At 45.0% G+C, this 20,857-nt stretch overlaps 1 protein-coding gene across 2 annotated transcripts in view; it reads right to left on the minus strand.

Annotated features, from left to right (window-relative positions):
* Window positions 1–4,262: 4,262 nt before the first annotated feature.
* The window catches only part of LOC138949444 (uncharacterized), a 31,035-nt gene continuing 14,440 nt past the window's right edge, over window positions 4,263–20,857 (minus strand). For both annotated transcript variants that reach the window (XM_070321275.1, XM_070321276.1), the window contains exon 3: window positions 4,263–17,726. In XM_070321275.1, the coding sequence (XP_070177376.1) occupies window positions 16,222–17,694 (1,473 nt within the window). In that variant the 5' untranslated portion in view covers window positions 17,695–17,726 and the 3' untranslated portion in view covers window positions 4,263–16,221. The remainder of the gene's footprint in view (window positions 17,727–20,857) is intronic.

A 20,857-nucleotide genomic window follows, 5' to 3' on the forward strand; every position in this document is an offset into this window, starting at 1 on the left:
TTTCTTTGCCCGTTTCCTTTTGTAATTGTTGGTTGTTGTTTTTTGCTTTGTTTTGTGGCTGTTATTCTGTCTTTATTCGATGTCCTGTTCCTGTTTGAGTAGTTGCAGGCTACGCTGAACCCCAGCCAAAGGGATGCAACTGCACCTAGCTATACAATTGTAATTGTAGGTGGGTTATTCAGGTGGTAGAGCACTGGACTTGTGATCGAAGGGTCGCAGGTTCGAATCCGGGCCGGGCACGGGTCAACTTTATGTGCAGACCCAGAGACGGTATCCATCTCCCATCCCCCGTGTCACCACAGTGGCACGTAAAAAACCTCGGTCATTCTGCCATAAGTGCAGGTGGCTGATACCACCTAAACACTCATACACTTGTGTATCTTATCTTAAGTCAGGTTAAAACCCGGGAACATGCCCGTAATGGCTTTGCAGTGAGGGCGTAAAACTTGAATTTCTCGGGTTTTTCTCCAGAGCTGTGTACCTGGGAAAATTCCAAACTATGTTACGAAGTTGACATTCCTTTGTATCATTATTTAACTGAAGTATTAATAAAAAAAAGTAAAGACTACAATCATTCTAGTTGCCATTTAATATATTTTATAATCATTCAAAGGACTGAAAACGCATGTCACAAAATGGTCCACAGCTCTGGAGAATAACCCAATTGTTATTGTGGTACTGTGGAACCCCCTTTTAAGACCACCAAAAATCAGAGAAAATCAGGTCTTAAAAAGGAGGGAGTCTTACAATGGGGGTCATTTTACAGAGGTTATGAACAGAAAGTCTAAGAAAACAAGGTCTTAAAAAGGAGGGAGTCTTAAAATGGGGGTAATTTTACAGAAGTTATGAACAGAAAGTCTGAGAAAACAAGGTCTTAAAAAGGAGGGAGTCTTAATATGGGGGTAATTTTACAGAGGTTATGAACAGAAAGTCTGAGAAAACAAGGTCTTAAAAAGGAGGGAGTCTTAAAATGGGGGTCATTTTACAGAGGTTATGAACAGAAAGTCTAAGAAAACAAGGTCTTAAAAAGGAGGGAGTCTTACAATGGGGGTCATTTTACAGAGGTTATGAACAGAAAGTCTAAGAAAACAAGGTCTTAAAAAGGAGGGAGTCTTAAAATGGGGGTAATTTTACAGAGGTTATGAACAGAAAGTCTAAGAAAACAAGGTCTTAAAAAGGAGGGAGTCTTACAATGGGGGTAATTTTACAGAGGTTATGAACAGAAAGTCTAAGAAAACAAGGTCTTAAAAAGGAGGGAGTCTTACAATGGGGGTAATTTCACAGAGGTTATGAACAGAAAGTCTAAGAAAACAAGGTCTTAAAAAGGAGGGAGTCTTACAATGGGGGTAATTTTACAGAGGTTATGAACAGAAAGTCCAAGAAAACAAGGTCTTAAAAAGGAGGGAGTCTTACAATGGGGGTAATTTTACAGAGGTTATGAACAGAAAGTCTAAGAAAACAAGGTCTTAAAAAGGAGGGAGTCTTAAAATGGGGGTACTTTTACAGAGGTAAAAAAACAGAAAGTTCAAGAAAACAAGGTCTTAAAAAGGAGGGAGTCTTAAAATGGGGGTACTTTTACAGAGGTAAAAAAACAGAAAGTTCAAGAAAACAAGGTCTTAAAAAGGAGGGAGTCTTAAAATGGGGGTAATTTTACAGAGGTTATGAACAGAAAGTCTAAGAAAACAAGGTCTTAAAAAGGAGGGAGTCTTAAAATGGGGGTAATTTTACAGAGGTTATGAACAGAAAGTCTAAGAAAACAAGGTCTTAAAAAGGAGGGAGTCTTAAAATGGGGGTAATTTTACAGAGGTTATGAACAGAAAGTCTAAGAAAACAAGGTCTTAAAAAGGAGGGAGTCTTACAATGGGGGTAATTTTACAGAGGTTATGAACAGAAAGTCTAAGAAAACAAGGTCTTAAAAAGGAGGGAGTCTTACAATGGGGGTAATTTTACAGGGGTTATGAACAGAAAGTCTAAGAAAACAAGGTCTTAAAAAGGAGGGAGTCTTACAATGGGGGTCATTTTACAGAGGTTATGAACAGAAAGTCTAAGAAAACAAGGTCTTAAAAAGGAGGGAGTCTTACAATGGGGGTAATTTTACAGAGGTTATGAACAGAAAGTCTAAGAAAACAAGGTCTTAAAAAGGAGGGAGTCTTAAAATGGGGGTAATTTTACAGAGGTTATGAACAGAAAGTCTAAGAAAACAAGGTCTTAAAAAGGAGGAAGTCTTAAAATGGGGGTAATTTTACAGAGGTTATGAACAGAACAGAAAGTCTAAGAAAACAAGGTCTTAAAAAGGAGGGAGTCTTACAATGGGGGTAATTTTACAGAGGTTATGAACAGAAAGTCTAAGAAAACAAGGTCTTAAAAAGGAGGGAGTCTTACAATGGGGGTAATTTTACAGAGGTTATGAACAGAAAGTCTAAGAAAACAAGGTCTTAACAAGAAGGGCAAAGCCCATACGACTCACATGCTTGACCTCAAATAACTAAACCTAGCAATGACATCATACACTAAGAACTGCTTTGCACATTTTTCCTACCAAAATACATGTGACCTTGACCCAAGGTCAAGGTCATCCAAGGTCATGCAACACAAAGCTGTTAATTCAAGACATAGGAAGTACAATGGTGCTTATTGGCCCTTTCTACCATGAGATATGGTCACTTTTAGTGGTTCACTACCTTATTTTGGTCACATTTCATAAGGGTCAAAGTGACCTTGACCTTGATCATATGTGACCAAATGTGTCTCATGATGAAAGCATAACATGTGCCCCACATAATTTTTAAGTTTGAAACAGTTATCTTCCATAGTTCAGGGTCAAGGTCACTTCAAAATATGTATACAATCCAACTTTGAAGAGCTCCTGTGACCTTGACCTTGAAGCAAGGTAAACCAAACTGGTATCAAAAGATGGGGCTTACTTTGCCCTATATATCATATATAGGTGAGGTATTCAATCTCAAAAACTTCAGAGAAAATGTGAAAAATGTGAAAAATAGCTGTTTTTTAGACAACATTTATGGCCCCTGCGACCTTGACCTTGAAGCAAGGTCAAGATGCTATGTATGTTTTTTGGGGCCTTGTCATCATACACCATCTTGCCAAATTTGGTACTGATAGACTGAATAGTGTCCAAGAAATATCCAACGTTAAAGTTTTCCGGCCGGCCGGCCGGACGGACGGACGGACGGACGGACGACTCGGGTGAGTACATAGACTCACTTTTGCTTCGCAGGTGAGTCAAAAAGGAGGGATCCTTACAATGGGGGGTCTTAAAAGGGGGGTTCCACTGTACCTCCGCTGAAAGGACACCAATAGCAACAGCCAAAAGTGTACATGCATTGCAGGTGTCCTTGCTTCAGTAGCAAGACAAGGGGACAAGAGGTGTCCTTGATTGTGAGGTGTCCTTTCATCAAATTCATCACAAGCACCATCGTAAATGTTGAGGCAAACATCTACGTGTCTTTGTCTTTCATGTGGGGGAATTAACTGTTTTTTAACCGAGTTGAATTTTGTTATGTACATGTTTTTGGTATTGTTTCCAAGTCATGAAAACAACATGTTATTAATTTTCTTTGAAGATAACTTCAGAAAATAAGATCAAGAATGGTTTTTGTACATTTTGTATTCTTATTTCATTGTCTTTCTTTGTACATAAATTATACTTTGTAATGATATCCTGTGGGATGCAACTGTTCTGATAGCATGAAGAGTTTTGGTGCTCATTAACATGTTTAATTCAGCAGTTTAAGTTGATCTCTTGGTTCTTGTTTTGCTTTATTTGTTTTATATCTATTGTTTAGCACCAGCAATATAACAATCTCATCAATGATTGCCACCACAAGCATTTATACACACACACACACACACACAGCACACAAATATACACACACACATATACATAGAGGTTACAACACGAGTGGTTTTTTATATGGCTTGTATTTCAGTCAAGACCCAGCGGATGAATATCTGGCGAGTGAGTCCCTTTGATATTCTCGCTGGCTCTTGACTGAAATACAAGCCTAATAAAAAATCACGAGTGTTGTAACCTGTATATCCCATGAAGATCTAAAAGACAAAGTGTGACGGAAACATCAAGCTTTAGTTGTCTGTTCAGATGAGGCACCTCTGCACATACCTTATTCTAAAGGCACGTCTGTTGATCTATGTCAAGTCGGTGCATAATGGTGGCTTGGTTGTCCCTGTCAGTTGAAAGCCTCTTACACGGATTTGACTGAATACCTAGTGGTTACACACGCATCTCCTGAGATCTTGGACACCTTCATCGTCTATAGGGCCTACTGCACCGCAGAAGAGCTAGACATACTCGCAAAATGCATCAAACAGCTTGTCCAGAGAACACTCGTAGTCGATGATGTACCGATAAGGGCGTGTGTACCGGGCACGCTGTAACTTCACATGAGCATAGTCTGAACATAGCAGTGCTGGACGGACGGACTGGGTTTTTAACGATTGCTAGTTTGACTTTTGTTTTAGTTGAGAGCACGAGCACACACACTCAAACACATACGGCTTGTCATGTTGATCACAAGAGAGAAATAGAACAGCGAATAGAAGGAAACATAACAGATTACGTCCCCTTAACCTTCACCGTGCTTCGTGGGTCGTGGACGACCCAGAGCCTCACAACATCGTCTTTATCTCTGAAACTATTTGGAGTTTTTAATTGAGACTTCATGTAATCTCTAATTACCATACGACCGTCTCATTGCCCAACTTTTGAAAGAATATCTTTGTAAACAAACAAATAAACGATGACGTAATTTAAACTACACAGTCCGGATGATGTGGGTCGTGGACGACCCATATGGAATTACGTAAGGAATTTTACGTTGTTTATCCTTATGCGGATGGCGTGGGTCGTACACGACCCATACTCTGCAAAGAGGCGGCAAAATGTTTATCCCTATTCGGATGGCGTGGGTCGTGTGCGACCCATACTTTTTACGTTGAATCCTTCTTTGTGAAGTATGGGTCGTACACGACCCACATCATCCGGACTGTGTAGTCCAACGCGTGATCCGGTGAAGGTTAATATGACGCGATGGACGGCAGACGTGATGAATGTTTGTTTGTTTATTTGTTGCTTAACGTCCAGCCGACTACGCAGAGCCATATCAGGACGAAGAAGGGGGGGATGAAGGGGGCCACTTGTCAAGCGATTCCTGTTTACAAATGCACTAACCCATTACTTGTGTCCCAGCAGGCTTTAGTAAAACTAAATTAATACCTACTCGAAAATTTTTAATTAAATTTTCATTTGATTAATATACTTACCCGAGTCACATATTAGCATTGACGCAGTCGAGATGCTAGGTAGACTGAAAAAAACGCTATCCCGTCTATAGTATAAGGGAAGCAACCCAAGCAAAAAAGTAGCAAGCTTGCTACCCTGGGTTGCCTCCCGTAGCGTGCATCACGCCACAGCTCTCGTACCCAATACGAGACACCCTCATTCGACTTCTAGAATACAAAGAAACTAAAAGCGGGGAACGTGGGAGGGAATTACCTATGTGACTCGGGTAAGTATATTAATCAAATGAAAATTTAATTAAAAATTTTCGATTAAATTACATATTCTTACTCCGAGTCACATATTAGCAGATAACTCCAACAAGGTGGTGGGTAAGATCAAAAAGTTCAAACTCACTCTAAAGTTCTGGAGAGACAAAAGCCAGCTGCCGCCAAGGAAGGAATAGGCCGAGACCCATCCTGACAGAGGGCAGCAATGTCTGCAGAACCTGATAAGACAAAATCCTAGCGCCAGATGCTGTGCGCAGGACATCATCCAAACCCCATAGGCCAAAAAGGCCAAGGAGGAGGCCCAGGCCCTGGAAAAGAGCTCGGGCCGAGCCGAGGGAAAGATAGCAAGAGCTATGACCAGGCGGAGGGCAAGAAAATCCCTTGCCAAGAAACTGGCCCACTGCCAAAAGTCAGGAAAGGATCCCGTGAGAAAGCAACCACTGACTCACTCTAAACCCTTGCCAGGAACTGGCCCACTGCCAAAGGACAGAAACGGACCGAGAACCACCCTGATTGACAGCCGAGATGTCTCTCAGGCAAGAAATGCGAAAGACACCTCAGAGAGCCAGTAAGCTGTGCCCAGCACTTCTTCCAATCTTCTGAACCGTAAAACAGTCCGGAAAAGGACCCCAGTCTTGGATAAACCCGACCAAGTAGAGGGAAGGACAAGCTGCCCCCCCCCCCCCCCTTAAATGGAAGGAAATGCTAATGGCCTGGAAAAGATCCGTGCGTAAGGTTGCCGGCTAAGCCCTGAAAAGGACCGACCCTCACGGAGACCAAAAGGCAAACATGCCAAAGTAAGAAAACTTTGGGATGGAGTGAGGCCCAAAGGCCGTTGAGAGAACAGTCAGCTCCGGAAGAGTGACAAAACTCCAAACCAGAAAGAGAGAGACGCCTGAGTATCAAGTACCAGGGTCCACCTCAATGAGCAAAACTCAAGGGAGACGGTCACCAGTCGTCCCCTGCCCATCCCTGCGCAAGCAGAGAGAGGGGTAAAAAAGGGGACGAAGCGACCTAAGGTAGTGCCTAAGCACCGCAAATGCGGACCCGCAGTGGCCAAATCCTAATGTGACCGGAGACCGGAAACAAAATGACAAAAGCCAGCGTGATCGCAGAGCAGACTGCTTGTAGGTAATTGAAAATGAATCAAAAAACCCGAAACAGAAAGGACGAAGCTGGTAATTAAGACGGAAAACCGTGAAGCGAACCAGCCGTCAGCCTCCCGAGACCAGAGTTCTCAGTAATAGTCATAGTTGCAAGTGAAGAAGGGGTGACCAGGCCGGAAGCCCAACCCGGCAGAAATCGTCCCAACTCACATCATGCAAGCTTGATGGAGAAGAGGAAGAGACGAAATCCGCAGTCACAAGAACCAATTGCCAAAGTCGCAACACGACAGGCAGGAGACTATAACACAGGCTAAGGCCGAGAGCCTTGCTGCCCGTAGGCCGGCCATTGCACCAAAGTACTCAAAGTACACAGGCACAGTAAGAAACCAAAAGTTTCGGCCGCCGAAAAAGATGCTGGCCTAGAGGCCAGCACCGAGAAAACTGGAACATTAGCTAGACCTCTGCCCAAAAAGGGGAGGAGTAGCCAAAAAACCTGAGAAAAAGTGACAAGCCAAGAATGACTTCTCAAACATGCATTGCCCAGACAATGCACCCTCAGGAAAATCTGAATGTTACTTCCGAGGCCAACTCGAGTGAACCTTAAGTTTGGACGAAACACCAGAACGCGTCTGATCGCTAGAGAAAGACAAAGTCAGACTCGGCGAAAGACACACCTGGACCAAGTCCAGGAGCTCGTGGCAAGAGAAAACGGGGAAGCCCAAAGGCAGAAACCCCCCTTTAAACGGAAATCGACCTCTCAGCACCCATACGCTGGGCAAGAGAAAGAATGTCGAAGCCCGAAGCCACAAGCACAAGGAAAGCAACAACCGCCACCTCCAACGGATGAAATGGCTGTTGCTCCCGCCGAGGCTAAAACCCCAAAGCCCTAAGGCCGGCTGTTGTTTCAAACCCAGCGTACCTATGACGGCTGTGAAAGAAACAATCTCACCTGAGCTGAGGACGTAGGCCGCTTAGGCTGAGTCCGCTTAGGTATAGCCTGCTTTTGCTGCTTTCAAATTAAAGCTCAAAAGAAGGGAACCGCTGTTCTCTGTTGGTCTCAATCCCCTGCTTCTGGCATGAGAGGCCAGGCTGCCGGAGAGAGACCGTCCACCAAGGATGACGAACTGAGAATGTTCCTTGTCGACTCCTCAGAAAACCGGGAGTGGGCAAGAAACAAGTCCCTTCCGCACGAGACCGCATGGGAATAGTGCAGAGAGGACAGCCTCATCTGTGCCTCGTTCACCCTTGTAAGTGTGGAGAGGAGTGAGACACTTCCTCCGCGTCCTGCCCTTTACTAAGGGGAAAGGACGCCAAGGAATCTGCCAGAGCGCAAGGAAGCGCCCGCAGGAGAGCCTCGGAAATGGAACTGAGTTCCAAAAGTTGTCAGCCCCCTTCCTCAGAGAATAGGAGATTCTGCCCATAGAACGGCAGAACCGAATCCTTCCTCAACGGCTTCGTAAGAAGCGAAAGAAGTTCCGGCGTGACCGGAAACGGTGCACGCGGACGGGGAAAGGCCAACAGGCGGCGACGAGACGACCTTGGCCAAGGCAACTTCCTCTGGTCCGCTAAGGGCACGAAGGAGGAAGCCTGCGCAAGAGCGGCAAGGCATTCCGATGCCAGCTCCGAAGCTGAACCCTGAGGAACCAGCAACAAAACCGACGCCGGAGGCCACCCCCTGTCGAAGAGGGGGGCTCGGCGAAAAGGCAACAAGTCGCGTAAGGCGAAAATACGATATTTAGTCAAGTAGCTGTCGAACTCACAGAATGAAACTGAACGCAATGCAACGCAGCAAGACCGTATACTCGTAGTCCACCGCTCACGGCATAGGCAGTGAAATTGACAAGAAGAGCGGGGTAGTAGTTGCGCTAAGAAGGATAGCACGCTTTTCTGTACCTCTCTTTGTTTTAACTTTCTGAGCGTGTTTTTAATCCAAACATATCATATCTATATGTTTTTGGAATCAGGAACCGACAAGGAATAAGATGAAAGTGTTTTTAAATTGATTTGGACAATTTAATTTTGATAATAATTTTTTTATATTTAATTTTCAGAGCTTGTTTTTAATCCGAATATAACATATTTATATGTTTTTGGAATCAGCAAATGATGGAGAATAAGATAAACGTAAATTTGGATCGTTTTATAAATTTTTATTTTTTTTTACAATTTTCAGATTTTTAATGACCAAAGTCATTAATTAATTTTTAAGCCACCAAGCTGAAATGCAATACCGAACCCCGGGCTTCGTCGAAGATTACTTGACCAAAATTTCAACCAATTTGGTTGAAAAATGAGGGCGTGACAGTGCCGCCTCAACTTTCACGAAAAGCCGGATATGACGTCATCAAAGACATTTATCAAAAAAATGAAGAAAATGTTCGGGGATTTCATACCCAGGAACTCTCATGTCAAATTTCATAAAGATCGGTCCAGTAGTTTAGTCTGAATCGCTCTACACACACACACAGACAGACAGACAGACACACGCACATACACCACGACCCTCGTTTCGATTCCCCCTCGATGTTAAAATATTTAGTCAAAACTTGACTAAATATAAAAAGGCGAAAAGCTACTAAGGCCGATTCTTCAAACCAGAAGTAGCTGCTTCCTCTTTGCCAACCGAAGTCCTTCCTGTTGGCAATCGATTGTGCTCATTCCCTAACTGAGAGGAGGATGAGAGGGATCAAAAACCAAGGAAAGTGGGAGAGAGGAGCTAGCGGCCACCACCTGAGTGTGTGGATGCTGCTGTCCCAACAGAGGCAAGAAGCCTGTATGCCCCTAGGGCAAGCCTTGTTCGAAATTCACCGGCGACCAAACGGAAGCAGCGGGAACTGAACCGGAAAATCCGGGAGGAGCCGGAAGTGCGGCAGCAACAGCAGCGCTATGCCAAAGCTGGTGCTGAGCCACCTACGAGCTGAAGCTCGGAACCCAAAGGTAGGCCGTAGGCCAGAACCGGAAGTGACAGTAACCTGTGCACTACCCGCTTGACCTATCCTCCTGCCAAGGCCGGAAGCGAAGCTGCCGGAAATGGCTGCCGTGCAAAGGGCAAAGCTCAAACCGGAAAGGGCCATGGGCTGCCCACGCACCGATGAACTAACATTTCCAGCCGGAGCCGGAAGAGAAGCTGTCGCGGACGACTGCTTACGTATAGCGCAGCTCAAGCCGGATGGGATCATTATTTGTCCACCTTCCAACGAGGCACTACTTCCGTGAACCGGAAGTGCCGCTGTCGCGTACGACTGCCGACGTAAGGCAAGGCTCGAACCGGACGTGACAGTAGCCTGTGCACTAACCAGTGAACCTACACTTCCGGCCGGAACCGGAAGAACAGCTGTCGCGGGCGACCGCTGTCATAGGACAAGGCTCGAACCAGACGTGACAGTAGTCTGTGCACTAGCAAGTGAACCTCTACTTCCGGCCGGAGCTGGAAGCGGCTGCCGCGAACGACTGCTGACGTAAATTCGGAAGCTGGCCAGAGCCGCCGAAGGCAGCTGCTCCTCGTACACGGACCCAAAGTCCGAAACGCCACCTGAAGGGGACGGCTCATAGCCAAAGGAACCCGACAAATGACGCTGCGAGGGAAGGCCGTAAGCCGAACGCCCATCCTGTTGGCCATCGATGAAACTCGCACCCCTGACTAAGAGGAAGATGAGAGTCACCAACGACCGAAGGCAGCTGAAGAGAGGAGCTAGCTGCCACCACCAAAGTGGGTGGCTGCTGCTGTCCCAACAGAGGCAAAAAGCCTGTATGCCCAGGAGAACCACCGTATTCGAAATTCACCGGCGACACAACGGAAGCAGCGGGAACCGAACCGGAAAAGCCGGGAGGAGCAGGGAGTGCAGACGCAACAGCAGAACTATGCCATAGCTGGTGCTGAGGAGTCTGCAAGCCACAACCCGGAAGCCCTAGGCCGGAACCGGAAGTGACAGATGACTGTGCACGACCCGTTTGACCTACATTTCCTGCCCAGGCAGGAAGAGCAGCTGCCGGAAACGGCTGCTGTAGCAGGGCAAGGCTCGAACCGGAAGGGACCATGGGCTGTCCGCAAACCAGTGAACCAACACTTCCGGCCGGAGCCGAAAGCGAAGCTGCCGCGGACGGCTGCTTACGTAATTCGTAGCTCAAACCGGCAGGGACCATGGTCTGTCCGCTGTCCAGTGAACCACTACTTCCGGCCGGAGCCGGAAGGGAAGCTGCCGCGGACGGCTGCTTACGTAATTCGTAGCTCAAACCGGCAGGGACCATGGTCTGTCCGCTGTCCAGTGAACCACTACTTCCGGCCGGAGCCGGAAGGGAAGCTGCCGCGGACGGCTGCTTACGTAATTCGTAGCTCAAACCGGCAGGGACCATGGTCTGTCCGCTGTCCAGTGAACCACTACTTCCGGCCGGAGCCGGAAGTGCAGCTGCCGCGGACGGCTGCTGCGAGCACATACCTTGTGACGACCGTATCCCAAAAGGGACCTGCTCAGGTGCACTCCCGCAAGCGGTAGCCACCGAGCGCCGGCCGAGAAGAGAAACGCCTCCCTGTTCACCGCCTCCAGCACCAACGCCGAAGCCAGCAGGCTGGACAGGTGATCCGGAAACAACAGGAACACAGGAAGCCAACGACCGAGGGTCGCACACCCCCGGGAGGGAGGCAGAGCTGGAAACAGGGTCCGTCCGCGCCATCTCAATTTCTGGAAGCAAAGAGGACAAAAGGCTAGCCACAAGCGTGCCAGCCTCCGGCACAGGCGCCGGGTTCGAAACGGACGTGGTAGCGGTAATGCCCGCCGCCCGCGAGCCAGACGAAGTTTCCTCCGGCGCCGAAATGGGCACCGAAAAAACGAAGTTAGTCTTCGGGTCAGAAACGTGAACCGTGGGGTTCCTAGCCGAAGAAGTAGAAGCCGAGGACTTAGGTTTGCCAGGGCCTTTGCCCTTACTCTCGGCCTTAGCCGCTCGCTTTTTCTCACTATCAGACATGCTGTCACGCGAGAAAACAAACTACTGAAAATACACAAGTCTCTAGGACGTTAAAACTTCAGCAGAATAAACTAGCACAAAGTACAAGTTACAAGCAGGTAAAAGTGCTACTGGTCGACGCTAAAAGTCCGAGCACGGACCCAAACTAACCAGCAAAAAACACCACGTGTAAGCGAAAAATGGCGACCAAAATGGTGGCCACAGCAACAAACTACCGAGCAAAATTCACAAGTCCGCGGACGAGAAAATTCTCAGCAGAATGGCAAAGCAAACAACAACAAAATGGAACAATCTCACCGCTAGAAACAGCTATGAGCAGACGGGGAGCCGAGGCTGGTGGGTGTCAAGCAGACAGCAAACAACAGCCTAGGAGCGAAATCAAGCACGACCTGTCTCTCTGGCTGAAAGATGTCGAATGAGGGTGTCTCGTATTGGGTACGAGAGCTGTGGCGTGATGCACGCTACGGGAGGCAACCCAGGGTAGCAAGCTTGCTACTTTTTTGCTTGGGTTGCTTCCCTTATACTATAGACGGGATAGCGTTTTTTTCAGTCTACCTAGCATCTCGACTGCGTCAATGCTAATATGTGACTCGGAGTAAGAATATGTAATTTAATGGAAGATTACCAGTTTCCAGTATGTTAAAATAGGCTTAACCTATCTACTGCTGGACTTACATCAGAACACTAACAGATTAAACTATACATGAATCGCGAGACAAGCGGCAAGAGAAGAGATTTTTGGAAAAAATACAGGTGAATGAGCAAGAAGGCAGAAAAAAGAAAAGAATTCATGAAGAAAAAGAGAGCATGACAGGAAAGAGGAACCAAAAATCTACCTAACAGCAAACTAGAAAGCTCCTGCGGTTCCAAAAACAGGAGGGGCCTTTAATTTCATAACCGCAGTGCCCCACTGCGGGAAGACGTGATGAAATCTATGACGCTACGATGATAGTCTCGGCAAGTCGAGACTAAAACTCAGCTATAACACTGAACGACTCTCGCGCAAGTTCTCAAAAGCGTTGTTACCCCTTGCACATCCGGTCTATATAGTGTTTGTTTGTTTGTTTGTTTATTTGTTGCTTAACGTCCAGCCGACTACGCAGAGCCATATCAGGACGAGGAAGGGGGGGATGAAGGGGGCCACTTGTCAAGCGATTCCTGTTTACAAATGCACTAACCCCTATATAGTGTACATGTGCATTTTTGAATGTCAAGGACGACAGAAAGTAGAGCCAGCTATGATGTATTTCGTGCACCTTTATTTATCCTCTATTTTATGTGTTATAAGAGTGCAATAGTTACATCATTGATGTAACAAGAGAACGATGGAAATACATGAAATATACCTAGAGTACATTTACAGAGACAAAGAAGGGAGGTCATGGGATATACACAAATAGCACACACACACACACAACATGTGAAAACTCACAATACACTTTTTGTCTCCTGTAAACTTTACCAATTAAAAATAACATCAAAATTGCACACTACATTAAATGTGTATGAAGCTACATGTACAAAACGGCCGTGTGACTAATTCACAAAAATAAAAAAATGACAGAACGCCCAGAAAAAGCTAGCAGTACAGTACTCACTAAATCATTACAGACATTCTATCAGGAGACATGAAAAAGGTGACAAATTGTATAGACACCAGCAAACAATTGTTTTCTGCATAAAAACACTAGAAATAAATTGCATAAAAATGAATAGTGCATCAAAATCAAGAATTCTGCATCTGATGTCATACTTAGCGCGTACCTTGAAACTTTCTTTATTTGGTGTTTAACGTCGTTTTCAACCACGAAGGTTATATCCCGACGGGGAAAGGGGAGAGATGGGATAGAGCCACTTGTCAATTGTTTCTTGTTCACAAAAGCACTAATCAAAAATTTGCTCCAGGGGCTTGCAACGTACATGTAGTACAATGTATTACCTTACTGGGAGAATGCAAGTTTCCAGTACAAAGGACTTAACATTTCTTACATACTGCTTGACTAAAATCTTTACAAAAATTGACTATATTCTATACAAAAAACACTTAACAAGGGTAAAAAGAGAAACAGAATCCGTTAGTCGCCTCTTACGACATGCTGGGGAGCATCGGGTAAATTCTTCCCCCTAACCCGTGGGGGGAGTTTGTTTGTTTGTTTTGTTTGTTTATTTGTTGCTTAACGTCCAGCCGACTACGCAGAGCCATATCAGGACGAGGAAGGGGGGGATGAAGGGGGCCACTTGTCAAGCGATTCCTGTTTACAAATGCACTAACCCATTACTTGTGTCCCAGCAGGCTTTAGTAAAACTAAATTAATACCTACTGGAAGATTACCAGTTTCCAGTATGTTAAAATAGGCTTAACTTATCTACTGCTGGACTTACATCAGAACACTAACAGATTAAACTATACATGAATCGCGAGACAAGCGGCAAGAGAAGAGATTTTTGGAAAAAATACAGGTGAATGAGCAAGAAGGCAGAAAAAAGAAAAGAATTCATGAAGAAAAAGAGAGCATGACAGGAAAGAGGAACCAAAAATCTACCTAACAGCAAACTAGAAAGCTCCTGCGGTTCCAAAAACAGGAGGGGCCTTTAATTTCATAACCGCAGTGCCCCACTGCGGGAGTGGGGGGAGTAATAATAATAATAATACGAATATTTATAACGCGCACATCTCACCAACAGGCGACTCAAGGCGCACATACACTCGTTCACACACACGGAGACTTAAAGTAACTAGCACACACACACCATCAAACATTAAAATATGTACAGTTATTCAGGGTGGGATGGGGTGGGCAGTGTAGAATGCATGGATTATTTGGAAAAAAGGAATGTCTTGGGTGCAGATTTGAATGATTCGAGGGACTGTTGTTGACGGAGGGGGAGAGGTAGTGTGTTCCATTGGCTAGGTGCTTGGAAACGCCGAATTTGAACAAAACTATCTATAAAATACAATTCACACACAATTCAGTGCATAACTATTGTGTCGACCTTGTAAATAATTTATTTTAAATGAATTTAAAGTTTATCTCGTTAAAGAAAGCAACAAGAAAGAAAAGGCAAATGGAATGGTTCAACAGTTTTCTAAAATGGTTCGTATACTTGCAAACTAAAGTACATCAAGAAATAATTCTAAAGACTTAGTACAGAAAACAATCTTTTCAGTTAATCAGTTTTGTTCAGAAAGACACAATCAAGTTTTACATTTTGATTTGAAGGGAATTGAATTTCACTGTATAAATTAGTATATACATGTAATGTACAGGGTGACACAAAAAAAACAGAGCCCACCAAAAGTTTAATATTTTCTGAAATAATCAGCCGATTCTTTTATTTTTTCAGGTGAGCCAAGCTGAAATGATGTTCTAACAGCCCACCAAGTTTGAGCTTCAAGATGTCATGGACAACGGAGCATAAGACATTTATAGTCGAGGCCTATTTTCGGTCGAATTCTATCCAGACTGGTCAGCCGCAGATGTGGGATCGCTCTTACAGCTGCTGTTATTGCTGCCTTAAGATCAGGGATGGTCTGGGGGTTGTTGCCATATACCCTGTCCTTGAGGTACCCCCACAGATAAAAATCTGGGGGGTTCAAGTCCGGTGAATAGGGGGACCACTCTGGGTCACATCTGCGGCTGACCAGTCTGGATAGAATTCGACCGAAAATAGGCCTCGACTATAAATGTCTTATGCTCCGTTGTCCATGACATCTTGAAGCTCAAACTTGGTGGGCTGTTAGAACATCATTTCAGCTTGGCTCACCTGAAAAAATAAAAGAATCGGCTGATTATTTCAGAAAATATTAAACTTTTGGTGGGATAGATCTGTTTTTTTTGTGTCACCCTGTATTATTAATTTCATTATCTTAGGTAAGGTTCCCCTGAGTCAGTGGTCTTATCAGACTATGAAATGTATCAACACATACAGTTCTGAGGCTATATAAACAATCAACTTGTTTCATATAAAGAAAACCAAAATAAAAACCAAAGAATTTATATGCAACTCATTATCCATAAAACACACACAAAAACAAGCGAAACAAAAAATTAGACAGAAATCTGTCAAATACTTTAGAATACTAATGGAGAACAGATATTACGAAATAAAGATATGCATAAAATTTGTGCAATGCACAGGTCTTATCAGACTATGAAATATATCAACACATACATTTCTGAGGCTATATAAACAATCAACTTATTTCATATAAAGAAAACCAAAATTTAAAAAAATCAAATATATATGCAATTCATTATCTATTAAAAACCTCACTAAAAAACAAGCAACAACCAAACATTATAGACAGAAATCTGTCAAATACTCCAGAATATTAATGCAGAACAGAGATTAAGAGATAAAGATATGAATAAAATGCCCATCCCCTTGCTTCCAGAAAACAGTATGGTTGAACGCTTCCAACCGAAAGTTGCACAAATAAATCGAGCGGCAACGTGAAATGTGTTTTTTCTCCTAATCTTTTGTAACTTACTCTAATTTTTTGTTCCATGTGTTTCAAAAAAATTTCCCACAAACATTATGTCAAAATCATGAAAGTACCCATGACTATATTATGCACAGGTAACCAAGAGTTTACAGGTGTTGATTATGTGCTGCTAACGCTAACCAAAGATGCAGATGACTCTTGCCCTGCGACTTTTTCTCCTCTGGCCCTGCGGTACGTAGTGATGCCATAAATGACAATTCCTACCACAAAGGCCAGCATGGCAACAATAGCCAAAACCTCGAAAAACATCTTGAAAAACACCCCACCTCCGTCTTTTCCAGGGGCATGAGCAGGGACTTGGGGTAAAACAGGACTCCCAGTTCTACCGGTGCCAGGGTTCTCAGAGCTCCCTGACACATCCGTACCACTCCCATTGTCATCAGATCCGGAGCCAGGAGAGACAGTTGAGAAGATGGGCACGCAAACGAACCGCACAGTCCCATTCCAATCGCTGCACAGGGGCTGCATACGCTCGGTTAAATTGTGCAAGGCATGGAAACCGGCGGCACAAGTCATGACCTCGCAGAAACATTTGACGTTTTCTTCTTCGAAGCCAGCAAGACAGCTGTCAGGACCAGTAGGCTTATAGCCCTGCCGACATGTGCAGCGATTGTTCTGGGTTGTTCCCCCTCTACACAGTATCTCCATACCGTCACCCTGGCACTTGCTCTGAACCTGTGTGCAGTAAGAGTAGCCGATATCCGAGCTATTCCTGGCAACACTTTGGTATGTGCCGGGCTCACAGGGTTTCAGCACAAGCTCTGGCTCCCCAGACTGGCTTTTCTCCAGCACAGCTCTCTGACCCTCAGGGGCTGTAACAACTGCCAGACATGCGGGGAAATTGTACTGACCCCTGTCGTTATCCAGATAGCCTTGCTGGCAGTGAAGCAGTGTGCCTGGGTGCCCAGAACAACACGATTTGTTCAGTTCTGCCCATTCTGATGGCCAAGTATTTTTCAGAGGGCAGTCTCGCCGTTTCACTCCGAACCAGTCAATACAGTCTGGCTGTAGCGACTGATTCGTGATGATCAGTTCATTAGCCGCAGCTCCTGAAAAAAGGCTCGAACAGAAAGCCATCAGGCACACATATTTGAGAAATACCAATGACTGAACATGACGGCGCTGTAACAAAAAATTATCAGCCATCAGCATAGCCATGGTGTACAACTTCTCACCGCCAAAGGTAAGAATGTCAAAACTCACATAACAATCAGAGCTACAGTTTACAGCAACAGGGTTGACAGGTATGTCTTCAACAATAGCTGGTGACCAATAACACTCCTCCTGAAAGTACTGAATTTCTGAATCAGGGTCTATCTGCAAGTTCAGTAAAGGATCAAGTTTCTGGATGTCAGGCACACAATCTAAAAGTACAGAGTCACAAACGCAGAGAGCTAGAGTATCGTTGCCAGAAATTCTCAAGGACTTCCAGTCAATACAAAGTGAATGAAATACAGACACTCCGATATCAGCAAAATCCCCAGCACACAGTTGCTGCAGAGGTTGGACGTCTCTGGTCAACACGTAGTCCTGATCCTCTTCAGTTTGTGGGGTGGTCACAGTCTCCACCATGCCTTCTCCATAGAAAGCTGCAGGACGCCGGTCTGTTGAAGACACAAAACATGCAAGATACAACCTTAATGAAATTTTCTGACAAGCAGACAACAAGAAGGGCAAAGCCCATACGACTCACATGCTTGACCTTGACCTTTACATGACCTTGACCTTCAGGGTCAAGGTCAAATAACTAAACCTAGCAATGACATCATACACTAAGAACTGCTTTACACATTTTTCCTACCAAAATACATGTGACCTTGACCCAAGGTCAAGGTCATGCAACACAAAGCTGTTAATTCAAGACATAGGAAGTACAATGGTGCTTATTGGCTCTTTCTACCATGAGATATGGTCACTTTTAGTGGTTCACTACCTTATTTTGGTCACATTTCATAAGGATCAAAGTGACCTTGACCTTGATCATATGTGACCAAATGTGTCTCATGATGAAAGCATAACATGTGCCCCACATAATTTTTACGTTTGAAACAGTTATCTTCCATAGTTCAGGGTCAAGGTCACTTCAAAATATGTATACAATCTAACTTTGAAGAGCTCCTGTGACCTTGACCTTGAAGCAAGGTAAACCAAACTGGTATCAAAAGATGGGGCTTACTTTGCCCTATATATCATATATAGGTGAGGTATTGAATCTCAAAAACTTCAGAGAAAATGGGAAAAATAGCTGTTTTTTAGACAACATTTATGGCCCCTGCGACCTTGACCTTGAAGCAAGGTCAAGATGCTATGTATGTTTTTGGGGGCCTAGTCATCATACACCATCTTGCCAAATTTGGTACTGATAGACTGAATAGTGTCCAAGAAATATCCAACGTTAAAGTTTTTCGGACGGACGTCCGGATGGACGGACGACTCGGGTGAGTACATAGACTCACTTTTGCTTCGCATGTGAGTCAAAAAGAGCACAATATATGCTCAAACGATATATAAAGACGTTGAATTTTTTTCACGAAAAAGAAGCAAAGCGATTGCATGGATTAACGTGTTTCTCAAGAAAAGAATTTTGGCTATCTCCTGTATGTCACTAGTCAGATATATTGTAATAGCTGTTATGAGGATTAACGAAATGCAAAGATATTGAAATTTAACACAAAGATATTGACATTTGTCTGAAAATCAACTTGACACTTTTTACTCAAGGTGCTGACCCACACTGGCTGTCCATTACAATGAGTCAACCTGCAAGTGTTTCAGGAGAGATCAGTGACTTCAAGAAGTCTGACCGTCCGCAAACATCCATCAATGCCCGCGATGGTGCTTATCAGCTCAGAACAACATTTTTGAAATACCGCAAAGAATAGTTTTCCAGAACTTTAACACGATCGTATGTGTTCTTTGTCTGCATGTCTGTCTGGTGTTTTGTCCCCCCCACATATACTGTTCAAAAAAAGAAACGCATAGCTTGTAATATTTGGTTAATTTAGTTATATGGCTACAAGGATATCCACCAAACTGCAGAAAATGTTTATCTGGTCGTCGACCTTTCGTCCATTGCCACAAGTGAGCTCTGCATGTGACGCATGCGTTATCAGTGGCTACAATGTCAAAATTGCTCATTTGGCATAACCACTCGTCATGCTTCAGAGTAATCTCGTGAAACTCGGGGAATATTGAGCTCTCACCATGTCTTCCAAAACCCATAAAAGCGGATTGTTCGCCACAAAGAAATCAGACGACAATTCAGCGACGAAAGATGGCCCGATTGAGCAGAGAAGACCGCCAAATTGCATTGGGTCGTTTACAAGCAGGCCAAAGTCAAAGTGCAATCGCCAGGCACTTCCACGTGTCCCAGAGCACCATCAGTAGACTGTGGGTCAGGTTTCAAGCCACTGGCTCCGTTGCTGACTTGCCACGAGCGGGAAGACCAAGGGCGACAACTGCTGCTCACGACCGCTTCATACGGCTCCGCCACCTCCGGAATCGTTTCCTGTCGGCCTCATCTTCTGTCCAGGCTCTCCCCGGGCCACACCGATTATCGGACCAGACCGTGCGGAACCGCCTGCATGAAGCTGGTTTGAGAGCTCGCAGACCTCACAGAGGAGCTGTCCTCACCCGCCGCCATCGCCAGAACCGAGTGCAGTGGGGCAACCAGCACCTTCGCTGGACCGTCCGGAATCACTGGAGACACGTGTGGTTCAGCGACGAGTCCTACTTCCTGCTCCAGCGACATGATGGTCGGAGGAGGGTCTACCGGAGAGTAAACGAACGTTACGCGCCCAACTGTGTGGATGAAGTACCCGTTCATGGTGGTGGAGGCGTCATGGTGTGGGGGGCGATCAATACCGCTGGAAGGAGCACCCTGGTGCACGTCCAAGGGCGCATAACTGCCCAGCGATACGTGGAGGAAATTCTGCGCCCACACGCCCTTCCTCTTCTGGCTGACCAGGATGCCATATTCCAGCAGGACAACGCTCGCCCGCACACAGCACGACTCACCACCCAGTTCCTCACCGACCACCATGTCCAGGTGCTTCCCTGGCCATCCATGTCGCTAGACATGAACCCGATAGAACACCTCTGGGATGAATTGGACAGACGTGTGCGCAGGCGAGAAGAAGCGCCGGCAAATCACCGCGATCTATTGCAAGCACTTCAGGAGGAGTGGGACACCATCCCACAGCAAGATATCCGGCATCTGATCCAATCATGCCCAGAAGGTGCCGGGCAGTTGTTGCTGCTCAAGGCAGTCACACCCCCTACTGACTTGACAGCCTCGGCACCCAATCGTATTGATTGACTGATTGATTTGAAGATGCAAATGAACTGTGTGTGCATTCAACTGTGTCCATACCAAATTTCAAACAAATAATCTAAATATTGGATTTTCTGTTAATTTTTTCGAAAAATAAAAAAAATTTGGCAAGTAGCAACTATGCGTTTCTTTTTTTGAACAGTATAGCATATTAACTCTACCTGTGTTGTGTTATGCGTAGCATACATTCAAAGATTCGACATAAAACACGGAGTCTTCATTCCATGTGCTCGTATCTTTATGCAGGAAGCAAGAGAGAGGAAGTGGGGAGAGTAGTCTCCCTGTACATCGAATAGCCTGGTGCTCACAGTCACACTGTTGCGCAATAACGTAACATCCCTCTTTGTTTAAAGAAAATTCGAGCGCTTAGTCAAATAAACAAAACTCCAAAATAAGTCGAAT

The sequence above is a fragment of the Littorina saxatilis genome, linkage group LG15 (genome assembly GCF_037325665.1).
Source record: "Littorina saxatilis isolate snail1 linkage group LG15, US_GU_Lsax_2.0, whole genome shotgun sequence".
In the NCBI taxonomy this organism is placed as follows: Eukaryota; Metazoa; Mollusca; class Gastropoda; order Littorinimorpha; family Littorinidae; genus Littorina; species Littorina saxatilis.